This window comes from Thalassophryne amazonica, chromosome 19 (assembly GCF_902500255.1).
Source record: "Thalassophryne amazonica chromosome 19, fThaAma1.1, whole genome shotgun sequence".
NCBI lineage: Eukaryota > Metazoa > Chordata > Actinopteri > Batrachoidiformes > Batrachoididae > Thalassophryne > Thalassophryne amazonica.
Window position 1 is genome coordinate 59,682,685 of NC_047121.1, and position 17,578 is coordinate 59,700,262.

At 40.4% G+C, this 17,578-nt stretch overlaps 1 protein-coding gene across 1 annotated transcript in view; it reads right to left on the reverse strand.

The window, feature by feature from the left end:
• The window catches only part of sntg2 (syntrophin, gamma 2), a 123,807-nt gene that overhangs the window by 42,085 nt on the left and 64,144 nt on the right, over positions 1-17,578 (reverse strand). Inside the window, exon 9 of the mRNA XM_034159700.1 lies at positions 2,521-2,645. Within this exon, the coding sequence (XP_034015591.1) occupies positions 2,521-2,645 (125 nt within the window). The remainder of the gene's footprint in view (positions 1-2,520; positions 2,646-17,578) is intronic.

Genomic DNA, 17,578 nt, shown 5'->3' on the forward strand with positions numbered 1-17,578 from the left:
TTAACAAGAGAACTCAAGAGCAACAAATGCTGTTACCTTACAGCTCACCAGGTTTAATGAAGATAAAATAATCAGACGTTGGTGAACGTCAATGCACCAGATCAATACAAAACATTTGTTCAGATAGAGCCGTCTGCCACCTGCAGGACATGTCTTCCAGGAAATCATTTTATTATCACAAGCTCCTCCTGTCTGGTGTGTTTTGCAACTCTCCAAGCTCCGCCCACTGGTAACTAACAAAGTAAATAGTAAATGGACTGCATTTATATACTTTTCCATCTGCATCAGACACTCAAAGTGCTTTACAATAATGCCTCACATTCACTCTGATGTCAGGGTGCTGCCACACAAGGCACCCACTGCACACCGGGAGCAACTCGGAGATTAAGGACCTTGCCCAAGGGCTCTTAGTGATTTTCTTTGAACAGAGGAGCCTGTGGTCTCACCTCCCCCAAAGTCTGGTGTGCTCAACCAATCAGGAGACAGGAAACACCTGTTCAAGTCAAGTCAGGTCAGATCTAGGAGCATACACTGGTGGTTCAAATTCGAGCAGATCCTCTTGTCCTTGAGTTTCTACCACATGATTGGCTGGTCAGATATTTAACGAGCAGCTGAACAGGTGTAAACCTGTGAGTGTTTTTAATAACCTCACAGTATCTGGTAGACGTGTGGGCTCTCAAGAGTGCTGCTCTCATTTTCATTTTTGCTCCCCCTTAAAATTACCCACATTATGGTATTTTAAAAATTGCACAACAAGCGTGTTAATCCACATGATAATTTTTTTTTTTTAAAAAGATTTGATGCTCTGTGTCCAGTTATTCCTACCGGCTAAAGTGTTGCCGAGCTGGAGACAATTTCGTCGTCTTTGTCAACCTCAAAGGGCTTAAAATTAGACAACACTCAAAGTGTCCGACAAACTAGTTTAATAGCTGTGATTAATTACCTGCATGCAAGAGAGTCCTGCTGTGCATTTATCATCAGAGAACTGCAATTTAGAACTTCAACACCTGACGCACAACAAAAGGTAAAAGTACTTCAGGTCGCTTAAAAAATAAAATAAAATAAAAAAAAAATTCCTTTATGCACATCGAGTTTGCTTGAAATTTTCCTCTAATAGAGAAACCCTTGTGACAAACATGAGACAGTAATTATAAATCATCATAAAATATTATTTAAATGAAGTCAAAACTAAACTTTTAAAATAAGGCTGGATTTTAGGACTAAAATAGTGATTTTATGAGAATAAAGTGTTTAATTAAACAAGCAAAAATGGCAAAAATTCTCTGGCTGAATTAAACAAAGATGCCACACTCAGGAAACTGGAAATGTTATCTTTTTATTGCTTCTTGTCTGGTTGATGGTCACTCACATCACAATGAGACAAATCGAAGTGCACTCATCAGTCTGAAGATTACCTTTTCAACTAAATTAACAAAAACATAAAACCAAAACCTCAAATAAACTACATGTAAAACTCAATTTAGCCTTGACTTCTACACAAGAGCTGCTCCTACAGCACAGCCTTGCTTCCTTGGCAATGCAAAGATCAGCAAAACCAGGTAAAGAAGTTATGGCAAGTGCACACTCGGCTTCAGCAATGTCTCACACAAACCCACTATATTCCTTACGAGTGTTACATGGTAACAGATCACTGTGTTCCTGTTTTTATGTAGTACAAGACATTGTAAGATGTCTATGGGCTTTGTCCCTGCGGGCCTTACACTTTGTCCCCATCAATTTCTAGTCCTAAATTGCGCCCTTGTGTAGTAGTGAGAGAGTGGTGTAACATTCAAAGAGCTCCCTTTGGAAAAAGTATGTTTTTGGAGAATTTAATGCAATATTGAATTACGCAAACAAGTGTCAGTGTTTTTCGACTCTCGTTTGAAATACAGCCCTGATTTGTTCTGAGAAAGTTCACTAGTTTAATACTGTGCCTTGCAAAATAAGACCCAGACAGATGAGTGAATGAACAGATGGTATGAAAGTATGACGTAATTTTTCTACACTGTAGTAGTGGAAGATAAAACTGATTACACATTTAACACATCATTTAAAAAGATTCAAATAGTGTCCACAAAAAGAGAGATTATTAGATATGTTGTGACCTTAAACACATTTATCAGTGAGTTACTGTGCATGTGAACAACATGACAAAAGGCTTTTTTTTTTTAAATGTTTGTGTAATATTCTCTACCTCATGTGGAAGTAAAACTTGGTGAACGATGGCGGTTTGAAGAGGAATATCAGCAACACAGTTTCAAACTAGTATTTGCATGAAAATCAATAGAAAAGGGCAGATGCAATCATCAAAGGCATTTACAAGTTCGACCAGCGTTCCCAGTCGCACCTTCAGAGCCATGGCGTCACAGCCGCGGTGACCTTTTAAGCTGTTTATGCCCGTGCATAGATATTGCCATTAACATCCTCTTGCCAAAATGAAAAGCGCTTGCTCAGACAACAGCTGTGCTCAGTGAACCGTGCGCCTAGGAGGTGAATTATATCACGCCGGATTAAGCTTACCTTAATTTATCGGTACCAGCTTTGTATCTGGAGACTCTGGCCATCAACAAGGGCACGCAGACGGCGTCCAGCCAGCGCTTCTCATACTTTGGTTCATTAGCTGAGGGCGAAGGGGGCAACAGAGCCTGTGAGGAATACATGTACACAGGGATGAGGATGTAGCCCAGATGAAAGACACGGACTGAGGACTCTTTTTTTAGAAACATTAAAACTTAACAGCAGGGTTTGTTCTTAGCGTGATGAATAATAGTCACACTCAGAAAAGGCAGTCTTCTGCAGGTTCTCTCCTGGACTTTTCTTCTCCCCCATTCCAGCTTGTTTCAGCAGCCACCAAATTCAAAGTCAAGCTTGAATTTAATTAACTTATGCTTATTTATCACATATAAAGTCATCACTTTTACCACATTTTGAATGCATGAACATTACAGAGTCCCTGAATATGTCTTGGACTTCATTTACATCAATCAGTAAAAAAAAATGCACACTATATGTCATTGTGTGGAAAATCTGTCCAGACCAAGAAGTTCTCAGTTCCCCCTTTAATGCCCCCCCCCCCCTTTTTTCTTTTCCACTCAAATTAGGACCGAGGCCCCTCTGGGCTTGCTGTCCGATTGTGGACACACAGGTACATCACAAACCAGGATGCTTCACTCATGCAACTTTGAGAACTCCAATTATGCAGGGAACCTTAAGTTTTGATCATTTCGACAGAAAAGCAGCTAAAATCAGATGTAGAAAGTGACTCTGAACACATCACTCTGATGTAGTGAGCACGGTTGGATCTAAATTTAAGTCATTCAGGCTACATCTGTTACCAGTCTCAGAATACAGACAGAACCTTTTTTAACCACTTCTGGATAATGTTCATTTGGCACAACTGCTGATTAACAGATGACATTAAAGAAAACAAAGTGTGGTTGATACTAACTGCATTTAAGACTGTTGTTGGTTACCGTCACAGCTAGTGGTTAAGTTAACTTGATGCACACCCTAAAAATAACCCACTCCGGGTTTGCTTATGTACTATCCTACAGACCTGACTGGCGCTTCCTGAACACTGCCACCCGCTGGATGGTTAGTGGAGTGTGGATTGATGATGGATTAGGAACAGGTGTGGCGGTCAGAGGTCATTTCTGCGCAGAAATCTGCTACGTCACAGAAGTAAACTGTTATTTTCTGTTTGCTCTTTCAGACTGATGTCCTAAAACCAAACTATCATGGTCATATGAGGGGATGTCAAAATGTTTTGACATTTTTCCCGGTCGGATATGACAGTGCATCACACCTGCATCTACATCAATGCCTTAGCTACTTATTTCATGTAGGATCATATTGCTCACTTCAATTGTTGAGTGATAACACTGTGTGGAAGAGACATACTCTCCACTGTCAGTTGTGGCATTCTGCTTCACCAGGACAACGCCAACCAGGTTGCCATGGACGTTGAGCGTGAGTGTGGCTATGAACGTCTTCCTCACCCACCCTATTCTCCAGACCTAGTGACTTCCACCTCTTTCCCAGGCTGAAAAAAATACCTTTGGGGACAGAGATTTGAGGATGATGATGAGCTGACTGCTGCAGTGGAGGGCTGATTAGGGGACCAAGATGTTGAGTTATATCAATCAGGTATCAATGACTGAAACAAGTGTATGGAGTTGGAAGGGGACTATGTTGAAAAATTCTGTTTGAGGCTCAAAACTTTTTGATATCCCCTCGTACCTCCACACAACCCCAAAGAAAGGCTTTTATAACAAGAAAGGGAGGGAGATGATTGGACGAGATTCCAAGCAAATGGGGTCAGTGAGAGATATTGTTTATGCACAGGAATTGACTGCACTGACGAAGTAAACAATTACTTTCTGATTGCTTAACAGTGGTTATGTTCTAAAACACATAAGACAAGATAAAAATTATTGAACCCACAGTGGGGAAAATCACTTGTTGCAGCAGCAAGAGTCATACAGTAGTAATTTACATGCTGGTGAGTGCATAAATAGAAAAGTAAAAAATAAAATTTGAGTATAAGCATGTATAGATATGGTAAAATTATTGCATAGGATAAATTGCACAGTTGTGCAAGTAATAAAGCACAAAAGGTGGCGGAAGAAGTAGTTAATCGTACATTTTTGGAGTTATTATACAGCCTGACTGCAGTTGGAATAAATGACCTGTGGAGGAGTTATGTTTTGCACCGAGGGTTCGGCAATCTACTGAAGGAGCTCCTTAAGACTCCCACAGCCTCATGTAAGGGCTAAGAGGGTTTGTCCATAATTGATGTCAGCTTAGCTAACATCCTCCTCTCACCCACCATCGCAATGGGGTCCAGAGTACATTCCAGGACAGAGCCAGCCCATCTGACTAATCTGTTGAGTCTCTTCCTGTCCCTCTCAAATAACAGTCAAAACTCCACACAACCCTGCTGAAAGGATTTTGCATGAATGCAGCAAAAGCAAACAGCTTCTTTCTCTCCATCAAGCAGTGTTGTATAAAGTACTGGAAAAAAATCACACTTAAGTAAAAGTACAGATACCCATTAAAAAAAAAATGACTTTGGTAGAAGTTCAAGTCACTGATTGAAATGCTACTCAAGTAAAAGTCTTAAAGTATCTAGTATTTATTGTACTTAAGTATGACAAGTAATGTACAACTAAATGTACTCAAGTATTGAAAGTAAAAGTACAAGTAAATGTTAATCAAAAATGGACAGATTTTTTTTTTTTTATAACAGTTTATCTAGCTTGTAAATGACTGGTAGTATTAGTCAAAGTACTGAAAATTGTGCACATCACACAAAGACACTTCAGAAACAAGGTTTCAAAACCTAAATGAGAGTATGCTGCTCACTAAGTGTTCACAGGAAACATTTATTTCTATATGTATTTATTTATTTTCATTGTTACATGGTTTTATCTTTTCTGTTGCGTTTTGTTTCATTAGGTTCTTTTTGTCTCTTTCTCTAAAATTGTATCATAACATTATTAGTCTATTATTATTGACTATTATTGTCTATTATTGTTATTCTATTATTCCTAGTTTTACATCCTCATTGAAGACAACTTTGGATGCTGTAGCTCCTCTGAAAAAGAGAGCTTTAAATCAGAAGTGCCTGACTCTGTGGTATAACTCACAAACTCGCAGCTTAAAGCAGATAACCCGTAAGTTGGAGAGGAAATGGCGTCTCACTAATTTAGAAGATCTTCACTTAGCCTGGAAAAAGAGTCTGTTGCTCTATAAAAAAGCCCTCCATAAAGCTAGGACACCTTACTACTCATCACTAATTGAAGAAAATAAGAACCCCCCCAGGTTTCTTTTCAGCACTGTAGCCAGGCTGACAAAGAGTCAGAGCTCTATTGAGCCGAGTATTCCTTTAACTAGTAATGACTTCATGACTTTCTTTGCTAATAAAATTTTAACTATTAGAGAAAAAATTACTCAGAACCATCCCAAAGACATATTGTTCTCTTTGGCTGCTTTCAGTGATGCCGGTATTTGGTTAGACTCTTTCTCTCCAATTGTTCTGTCTGAGTTATTTTCATTAGTTACTTCCTCCAAACCATCAACATGTCTATTAGACCCCATTCCTGCCAGGCTGCTCAAGGAAGCCCTACCATTATTTAATGCTTTGATCTTAAATATGATCAATCTATCTTTATTAGTTGGCTATGTACCACAGGCTTTTAAGGTGGCAGTAATTAAACCATTACTTAAAAAGCCATCACTTGACCTGGCTATCTTAGCTAATTATAGGCCAATCTCCAACCTTCCTTTTCTCTCAAAAATTCTTGAAAGGGTAGTTGTAAAACAGCTAACTGATCATCTGCAGAGGAATGGTCTATTTGAAGAGTTTCAGTCAGGTTTTAGAATTCATCATAGTACAGAAACAGCATTAGTGAAGGTTACAAATGATCTTCTTATGGCCTCAGACAGTGGACTCATCTCTGTGCTTGTTCTGTTAGACCTCAGTGTTGCTTTTGATACTGTTGACCATAACATTTTATTACAGAGATTAGAGCATGCCATAGGTATTAAAGGCACTGCGCTGCGGTGGTTTGAATCATATTTTTCTAATAGATTACAATTTGTTCATGTAAATGGGGAATCTTCTTCACAGACTAAGGTTAATTATGGAGTTCCACAAGGTTCTGTGCTAGGACCAATTTTATTCACTTTATACATGCTTCCCTTAGGCAGTTTTATTAGACAGCATTGCTTAAATTTTCATTGTTACACAGATGATACCCAGCTTTATCTATCCATGAAGCCAGAGGACACACACCAATTAGCTAAACTGCAGGATTGTCTTACAGACATAAAGACATGGATGACCTCTAATTTCCTGCTTTTAAACTCAGATAAAACTGAAGTTATTGTACTTGGCCCCACAAATCTTAGAAACATGGTGTCTAACCAGATCCTTACTCTGGATGGCATTACCCTGACCTCTAGTAATACTGTGAGAAATCTTGGAGTCATTTTTGATCAGGATATGTCATTCAATGCGCATATTAAACAAATATGTAGGACTGCTTTTTTGCATTTACGCAATATCTCTAAAATTAGAAAGGTCTTGTCTCAGAATGATGCTGAAAAACTAATTCATGCATTTATTTCCTCTAGGCTGGACTACTGTAATTCATTATTATCAGGTTGTTGTGTGGGCCACTGAAGAGGAGGTACTGCTGGCCCACCACCCCCATTGGGCACCCTGCCTGGAGTGCGGGCTCCAGGCACCAGAGGGCGCTGCCATCTCACAGGAGCAGCCGGGGTGACAGCTGTCACCTACGACAGCTGTTACCAATCATCTGATCCGCAGTGGTATATCTGCAAGACGTCATCTCCACTTCTCTGCCGAGATATCGCTCTACCAAGGAGGTAACGTATCCAGCCAAACAGATTATCTGTTGACCATAAAATACTTTTTTGCCTTTACACAGAAAGAGAGAAGAACAGCAGGAGACTGTATTTTGGATAAGTACTCACATTCCTGCACTACAGTGTTTTTCCTGCCGAGAGGTGGAGGTGGTTTTTCCACCATACGTGTTGCTGGGTGCAGGCGCACCCACATCTGACTGTTTCTGTTCCTCGCCAGCAGTACCGGATCCGACAAGCGGAGGCAGTGGCCACCTGGGAGTTCGGGACTTGGCTCCAGTATTCCCGGGGTTCGGTGGAGGAGGAAATCGTGTGGTTCCGGTTCTGCTTTGGACAGACGTCTCCTATCTTCGAGCCTGCCCACAGGACAACTTTGTGATTCGGCTTTATTATCTATTATTGTAATCGGTTGTGTTGGTTGTGCTTGTTTCACAACAGTAAAAGTGTTATTTGACTTTCTCCATTGTCCGTTCATTTGCGCCCCCTGTTGTGGGTCCGTGTTCCTACACTTTCCCAACAGTTGTCCTAAAAGTTCCCTGAAAAGCCTTCAGTTAATTCAAAATGCTGCAGCTAGAGTACTAACGGGGACTAGAAGGAGAGAGCATATCTCACCCATATTGGCCTCTCTTCATTGGCTTCCTGTTAATTCTAGAATAGAATTTAAAATTCTGCTTCTTACTTATAAGGTTTTGAATAATCAGGTCCCATCTTATCTTAGGGACCTCATAGTACCATATCACCCCAATAGAGCGCTTTGCTCTCAGACTGCAGGCTTACTTGTAGTTCCTAGGGTTTGTAAGAGTAGAATGGGAGGCAGAGCCTTCAGCTTTCAGGCTCCTCTCCTGTGGAACCAGCTCCCAATTTAGATCAGGGAGACAGACACCCTCTCTACTTTTAAGATTAGGCTTAAAACTTTCCTTTTTGCTAAAGCTTATAGTTAGGGCTGGATCAGGTGACCCTGAACCATCCCTTAGTTATGCTGCTATAGACTGAGACTGCTGGGGGGTTCCCATGATGCACTGAGTGTTTCTTTCTCTTTTTGCTCTGTATGCACCACTCTGCATTTAATCATTAGTGATCGATCTCTGCTCCCCTCCACAGCATGTCTTTTTCCTGGTTCTCTCCCTCAGCCCCAACCAGTCCCAGCAGAAGACTGCCCCTCCCTGAGCCTGGTTCTGCTGGAGGTTTCTTCCTGTTAAAAGGGAGTTTTTCCTTCCCACTGTCGCCAAGTGCTTGCTCACAGGGGGTCGTTTTGACCGTTGGGGTTTTTACGTAATTATTGTATGGCCTTGCCTTACAATATAAAGCGCCTTGGGGCAACTGTTTGTTGTGATTTGGCGCTATATAAATAAAATTGATTGATTGATTGAATTGATTGATATTATGTAGAATATTATTGTTGTTGCTATAATATATGAATAAAAATAAATTTAAAAAAATTACAATTTGACTCTTTTACGACAACGACCGCTGAGCCATTAATTATACAGAAAACAAAAACACAAACATGCTGATGCAAACAGCTTAATGCTAACTTTAACGCTGAAAACGCCATAGACAGGCTAATGCATTAGCATCGGTCCCGTTTTTAACTTATAAAATACATCAACTATTAACTGTTTCAGAAGACCATAACAGGTCAGTTTAACATAAAAACATTAAATATTACTCACACACATATGCTCTTCAGGGTTTTAGCGGGAATAAATTAGGATAAAGTGAAATAAAATCCACAAATCGTAGATTGAAGCACTGCTTCGACCTGTGAAGCACTGCTTCGACCTGTGAAGCACTGCTTCAATCTGTGAATCACTGCTTCAATCTGCGAATCACTGCTTCAATCTGCGAATCACTGCTTCAATCTGCGAATCACTGCTTCAATCTGCGAATCACTGCTTCGATTGGTTCAAGGTTCCAAGCAAAGCCGCGCTGCAGAAAAGTTGATTACAGACCCGCTGCAGGTCTGTAATCAATGTAGAGAAATTATCATTTTACTGACAAACAAATGTGCAACTGCAAAAAAAGCCTACATGCCTCATGACAAATCGGCCTGACTTCGTTGCAGTCAATAGTAATCAGTGGTGTGTCTGGATGAAAACAACTTTTTTCGTGTGTGTTTTTTTTTGTAACGAGTAACGGCATGGCACATAGAAAATGTATCGGAGAAGAAGTATGCAATTAAGGTCAGAAATGTAGTGAAGTAAAAGTGAAAGTAAGCTGAATTAAAAAAAAAACAAGTATAAAGTCTCCCAAAACGTACTTAAGTACAGTAGTGAAGTATTTTTACTTCTTTACTATACAACACTGCCATCAAGGCAGTGATGTTTGTACTATTAACAAAACAGCACATTTTTCTGTATTTTGGCCTTACTTTTGAATTGATATAAAAATAGCAGAAAATAAATATGATCTTGATTCAAACTTATAAAACCAAATAATTAGGTACACTTTTTTGTAATCTAAGAAGGGTTAGGGGTAAAAGGAGAACACTGGGCATCATCAGATTTTGACTAATACGCATTTAACTATACGTAGATTTACAAAAAATAGGAGAAAAAAAAATTAACACATCACACTTTTCTTGTAAGACAAATATTTCACAAACAGTCTCAGAGGAACATGCTGTTAACATCCGGCTGAAAACAACCACGTGTGCTGCACAATTTCTTTCACATCTGCCTAAAATTCTTGGAGATGGAAGCATTTAATAAAACTCCTCCTGCGTTTGACAGCAGCATCGACACTAATAGTCCTGAGCACGATATGTTGACAAAAGCTTTGATAGCTGGAAGGGTGTCACATTTAAAATGCAAATTACTTCACACTTAATGAAGAACAGATGCACTGCACATTATCTAATGAGTTACAAAGCTTCGGCTTCAATTGACTGAAGCTCCAGCAGCAAACTGTGAAACATTTCTGCAGCTCAAGATGATCCGCAAGCACAGAAATCCCACAACTCCCCCAGACAGCGACGTCGACACACCTCAACCTGTACAGAGTACAAAAACCTCAAATGGGGCATTTCGTGCTTTATTTGATTCAGAAAGTTGAATAATTTCACTATTTTTAACAATGTGCGAATCATCAATGTCAACATTATCTAATTTAATAAAAACGGTAAAACAAAAGTTGATAGTGGAAATATTCAATATTCGACTTTTCTCTGTCACCTTTTAAAACTCTGCCATTCAACTAATCCAGGGACAAGCGCCAGCACGGACAAGCCTCCGGGTCGACACAGTGCTTCTGTCTTTCTGCCTTTGACACGCGGCTCCAAATGAGGCTTAACAGCTGTTTTCCAGCTTCGGCCACAAATTCTCCACTGGATTCTGACTTGGCCCCTGCGGGACGTCAACACAGTTGTTTTCAAACCATCCGTATGTAATTTTCATGCACGGCACCACCGTCTTGAGGGAAAACAAATCCTCTCCATGCAGCAGGTTTCTTGAGAACTGCAGGACGTCTCAGAGCTTTGATTCATTTGCAGCTCAGACGTCTTCTAGGACCTGCAGCAGAGAAGCATCCCCACAACATGATGCTGCCACCACCAAGCTTCACAGTCAGGATGGTGCTTATGATGTCTCTCTCTCACACACACACACACACACACACACACACACACACACACACACACACACACACACACACACACACACACACACACACACACACACACACACACACACACACACACACACACACACACACACACACACCTCAGAAACAAAAAAGGTTTAAGTTTTCTTCATGGAATTTCTGGAGAAGCTGTAGCTCAGATATCAGATGGTTTGCCACATTACTATAAAGCCACAATCAAGCATCCAGGCAACATTTGTTTGATGAAGTCTCTCCAGTCTGAGTCACTGGAGTGTGTAACACCTTTACAGCTGTCCATTCTCTTGGTGGTCTCTGTCACTCATGTCCTTGCTCTGATTTTAAGAATGATCTATTCTCAGACACTCGTCTTTCCATTTCTTAATTACCAATTATCTCGACTCCAAGAGATCTCCTGAGACAAAACCACTTTCATTTGAAAATGAGTGAGTGAGTGAAAGTGGTTTTGTTTTATAACTTCTGATTACATTAAAAAATATTCATAAAATGTGTATTTTTTTAAATTATGAAGTTGAAAATAAGATAATTTCCTTTTTTTCCAGTGATCTCTCACAGCTCACCTGCAGTACCTTTATGGCTCATGAGGGGGCTGTGGTCCACACTTTGGGAATCACTATATTACAGTATATTGTGTGTGCGTGCGTGTGTGTGTGTGTGTGTGTTTGTGTGCGTGCGTGCATTTTGAAGAAAGAAAAAAAATTGTTACACATCAAGAACCTGTTCTTAAAAAAAACAAACAAAAAAAAAAACAAAGAAAACACACACAACAAAAACTATTCCAAGTTGGTAAATACTTTTGTGCACCGTACAAAAGAACCGACTACTTGCCTGCAGCTGAATGTGAAACAGTTAAACGTAGCAGCAGAGTATTTGCCTGTGGGTGAAATAGTCAAGCATGAACATCAGAGGAAAGCCACAGACCTTTGCAGTGCCGCTCTCCACCCTGTCACACACACACACCTGTGTCAAGCTGTTCACTACTAATTACTGCATTTCTGCAGAAATCATCATCCCTGCTCCATTTCTGTCAACCAAGAACACGCTGTGGTAAAACTCAAACGTTGCTCTGCAGGGAGAAGCCGCCTTACGGGGGGTGGGGCAAACCTACGGGTCTGTCAGAGTGGATTACACTGACAAAGCACCGAGGAGCTAGAAAACACAAACTAAATCCACGGCCTTTTTTTGCGGATCAGTCTGCCACTTCTTCCACGGACAATTTGAGCAGTGACACTTAGCAGGAAAGCAGAAAGGCTTCAAATAAAAAAAAGAAAAAGGACGGAGACGCTCGCAGCCAGGACACTCATGAATCCTTTAACCATCAATAACAGAGTCCTCCAGCAGCAAAGTCCAAATAATGATCTGATTAAGTGACGTACAGAAAGATGATGGATACTTATCTACATACATTCGAAGCTCAGAGTGGCTGCAATGTTTAACACTTTTTTTTTTTTTTACCAGATGACCATCACATATGGGCATCTGGTATTGCGAAGACTTTGCATCCGTCCATCCATCTGTCTGTGCTCAGCATAAGTCCAGTCCTATTACTGTCAGTCTTCAAATTCACAGGGAACATTCTTGGAACACAGACCTTGGACAAGTTCAAAGATGGCTAACCTGCACGTATTTTAAGATGTTAAAAAAGTCGCATTCTGTTCCTATTTTTGTGGTATGCTCTTGTGGACATTAGCATGGTGACGTCACTTCCTGGTCTAGTTAGCTGCTAACCACTTCATTTCTGTTTAAATATAACCTTTTGTCATATAAAAGCTAATGAGAAATAAACATTTGTAAAACTTGAAACGCTGTTTTTGTAACCTGATAATGCCTGTGGCGTGATTTAAAACATCTAGCGGACGTTAGTGTGGTGACATCATTTCCTGATCTAGCTAGCTGCTAACTGCTTCAATTCTGTTTAAATATAACCTTTTGTCATATATCATATAAAAGCTAATGAGAAATAAACATTTGTAAAACTGGAAACGCTGTTTTTGTAACCTGATAACACCTGTGGAGTGATTTAAAACATCTAGCGGACGTTAGTGTGGTGACATCACTTCCTGATCTAGCTAGCTGCTAACCATTTCATTTCTGTTTAAATATAACCTTTTGTCATATATTATGTAAAAGCTAGCGAAAAATAAACACTTCTAAAACTGGAAACAGTGTTTTGTAACCTGATAACACCCCTGGAGTGATTTAGAAGACATTTCACAGACGTTTAGCGTGCACGTTAACTTCCAGTAACTCAAAGCTAACTTCATCTCTTGTCAAAAGCTCAAACACACACACACACACACACACACACACACACACTTTGCACTGGGATACCAAATAACTGCATATAAAGAAGACAATCCTCATACGGCAGAGGGTGTTTTAGCAATGTGTTTTAAAATTATAGATGTTTGTTTTATTAAAAATACTTTTGTTTAGGGGGAAATTATGTGACTACATTTTTATTTTTCAACATTTCTTTTTAGAAAAACAAATGAAAAAAAGGTTGTTTTTAAGTGCACTGTGCAAGTAATCCACTGACGGAAGCAGATGACTGAACTGGGTACTTTTCCATCATTCAGCTAAAATAAGACCAGAACTTGGACTGTTCTGTGCAAAAATGTGTGTATAGTCTCCAGTTTACTTATTATTTACAAAACGCCGTACATCTCCACGCGTATATACACAGTGATGCCGGTAATGCGTTACTTAGTAACGTGTTACTCTAATCTAACCCCTTTTTTTAGTAACGGTTAGTCTTTCCAAATCAGTAATCAGATTAAAGTTACTTCTCCAAGTCACTGTGCGTTACTATTATTTTTGCATTGTGGGTCAATAGCAGCATTAAACTTGGTCCGTGGGCAGGAGGTCAGGGTTCGACTGAACTGCCCACTTTAAGCGAGCTGTGAGCTTTTCATCTGTGGTTTTCTGCAGCTACGACTCGTCCTCACCTCTTAAAGCATGGTGACAACAGCACACCTGTACTGAGCTTTACAAAGACATTTTATGCTTTTTTTTCCTCCTTTATTTAGAATTCTGAGCTGAGCCGCTCCGTATCTGTTCGTTAAAAAGAGCTGATCCTCCACGACGTCAACAACTAATACTATTTTCCACTCAAATGCACCCAAGCTCTCTTTCTGAGGACCAAACCCAATAAAACTTTCTTATACTCCACCTGAAGTCCTCTCAGAATGTGAGAACTATTCTAATACAACCGCTCATTTCCAGCTCAATGCAACTTCAGCCGCTCCTGCTCCTAATTTCCACCATGCATCTTTCTCACATGGTCTTTGTTTTGGTGCCCTGTTTTTGCTTGGGGTCACCACAGGAGGCTCTTTATGGACCTACAAGTTGATTATGCTGAAGAAAAAGAAAGAACTCCATGTGACACCAGATGCCTATGGAGACTGGGGCTCGGGTGGTTTTGAACTGGCAACCTTCTTCTCTGGAGACATGAACACAACCGCTGTTCCACCCAAGGCTATTCTTGCAACAAGAACAGACAGGTATTTCATATGTACGGTGTATTCCATAAGTAAAACAAAGTTGTTTTTTGTTTGATCTGGTTCATCAATATTCAATAAATTATCATCGGTTTGTCCTTATCACATGCCCTTTTAATTTGAAAATGTAGAAAATGATTGTATTCATTATTTTGAGTTCTCGTGGGAATCTGGAAGAGACAGACATTTATCCTTCCACATAATCACTAACTGCCTTTTTAAAGGATACATGCATGTCGAGACTCTTCAAAAGTCGACAATTCCAGAGTAGTTTTTTGACCATAACTCACAGATAAGTTCCACAAATTGTTTATTTTCTGTCACATTCCCATTTTATGCTGGTTGATGGAAACTGCTCAAATGTTTTGTACTTTTAAATGTTCTTCAAGAATTCAACTCATTTTTTTCCTCTTCTGGGAACAAAGAACGAAAGACTGAAATATCAATCGACTCACAGACTGTCCCCGCAGGAATCTTTCTGACTGTTGACACCAGCAAACGTTCAACTGCCGAGTCTCAAAGATGCAGTGATAATTCATTCCTTTCACTGCTCTTCTTAAAACGTCTGCCTGCTCTTTCTCATAAATTTCTAAGATGTGTTTTCTTTGGGAAGAACTACAATGTTTGTTCCAACTGGAGATGCAGAAAATTTGACTTCATTCTCCTTCCAACAGTTATTTTCTCCTCCCATTATGGGCAATTTGATAAGATTCAAAGTATCGTAATGACACCAGCCGATGCGTTTCCCTCTGCAGGAAAAACTATAGTTAGGCGCTGGCCTACTTTCTTACCATCTGTCTGGAGGCTTCGTATCATTATAGTCTGAACATTAAAAAGAATTCACAACTTCGAGTGCAGCGAGAGAAATAACACCAGCAATTACTGAAATAACAAAAACAACCACTCAGATAATAGTCTTCAGTCGTGAGGCAGCAAGAATTTCATTTAAAATAAGCCTGGAAAAGGCATCCAGCTAATGTCACGCTGCATTCTTCAATGTCTGCAGAGGGTTCAAAACACTGCAGCCCGCCTTCTGACAAACAGTCGTATCACTCTGGTGTTGTCCGCCCTCCACTGGCTTCCAGTCCGTTTTAAGATTGATTTTAAACTCTTAATATTTGTTTTTAAAGCTATACATGGACTTGCACCTTCTTATCTTTGTGAACTGTTAACTGCATACATACCCACCAGAACTTTGCGGTCCGCTGGTCAGAATCAACTGGAGGTCCCTAGGACCAAAAGCAGGCATTGGGAGTGATCGCTCTTTTGTTGTGGCTGGGTCCAGACTTTGGAATTCTTTGCCCTTGAGTTGCGCTTGATCAGTACCTTGTCTCTGTTCAAAGTTAAACTAAAAACGTATTTGTTCATAATTGCTTTTAGAGTCTTATTATGATGGTTGTTTGTTGTTGATTTTATGTATTCATGTAAAGCACATTGGTTCAATGGTTACTGTTGTAAGTGCTATACAATTTGATTTGATTTTCAAGGGAAAAATGACGGCGCACCGACAACAGTGTCACAACTGTACATCTCTGCGCTCTTATTATGTGGCCATCAATAAGACACAGCATTCTCCACAGCGATAGCTTCTACCGTACCTCTCGCCATCCCCAAACTGTTTATTGGACTCATTCTCAAGGAGAAGCACGTTACTAGTATGCTAGCATTAGCAAAGTGTGACTACCCATGTTGGGTGTCGCGTGTTCATGTGGTAATTTCAGTCATCACATTTAAAGTTCCAAATAGTGCGTGAAAAGATTCCTGGATCTCCCTGAAGGCAGCATGAACATGGCGCACAAGAACTCCAATAGTTAGCCAGGAACGCCGGAATAACAACAAAGGACGGGTGAAGAAAAGTAGAACTCTGTTGATTGCTATGGAATATTCAGGGGACATGCAGGCATCAACGAAAAACAAGTCAGACAAAGTGAAGGCAAGACGTGTGGATTAAAGACCTTCAGTCAGATTCCTGCTGTCTGCACACGTAAGTCAAACACCTGTTAATTACTTTGTAGAAATACTTTAATGGTAAATCAACTGCATTTATACAGCAGTTTTCCATCTGAATCAGAAGCTCAAAGCGCTTTACAGTGACGCCTCACACTTACTCAAATTGCCCAAAAACTCAGAAAGTGTCGTGTTTTTGTCCCCAGAAGTAGAGAAATTACGTCATATGCGTCATATTTTACCCCTTTCGCGCCCACCCTCCAACAAGACTGCACTGCCCAATTGTACTTGGAATTGAACAATTGTACATTTCGGCCATGTGGCACGTTTCTCTGTGCATGATCCACTGATTGACTGATTTGATTTATTATTAAAATGCCATTGTATAAAATAAACAATACAACAGATCACGTAGGTGCCTCAGTGTTGAGGACTCCGGTGGATGGAGATGACAGAGGGAACGCCCATGTTTCACCTGGCTGCAGCAGGCAGACCATTCCTTTCAAGAGGTGAGGGTGCAACGGTTGTCTGCCTGGGTGTTTGCCATCAGATGCCTTCAGATTTGACTTGTTTTCTTTTGGCTTCTCCCCAGTTTGACTCTGGCTCATGACAGCAGCTCAAAGATGGATCCAGATGTTGATTTGACAGAAGCTTTACTTCTAGATGGAACTCTCGATGCACAAGAATGGACACAGACGGCCTCCAACCCAGGGACCTTCTGTTTGCGAGTCAAACACGCCAACCGCTGGTGCTGCTGTGCTGCCTTGCAGCATGTAATGCAGTTTAATGCACCAATTACTTTAAAAACCCAAAAAGACCTGCCCAGGACGTATCCCACCTCTCAGCCAGCAGAAGGGTAGAAATCAAAGATCAACCGTGAAGTACCATGAAAGGTTTCTGAGTATGACGAATCACCTCGGCTGGTGACTTTACGGATGATTTCCGTCTCAAACTCAAAGCGGTGCTCAGCAGTGAAATGACCTTCTCAGAATGGTTTGTCAGAAACCCGGCACGCTGTTGGCCCTCAGTGCACGTAGCTGTTTAATCCCCTTTCTCATGAAGGATGGGGGAATGGTCACAGCAGGTCTGCTTGGATTCATTCGAGTATTAGCGACCGAGTAAAC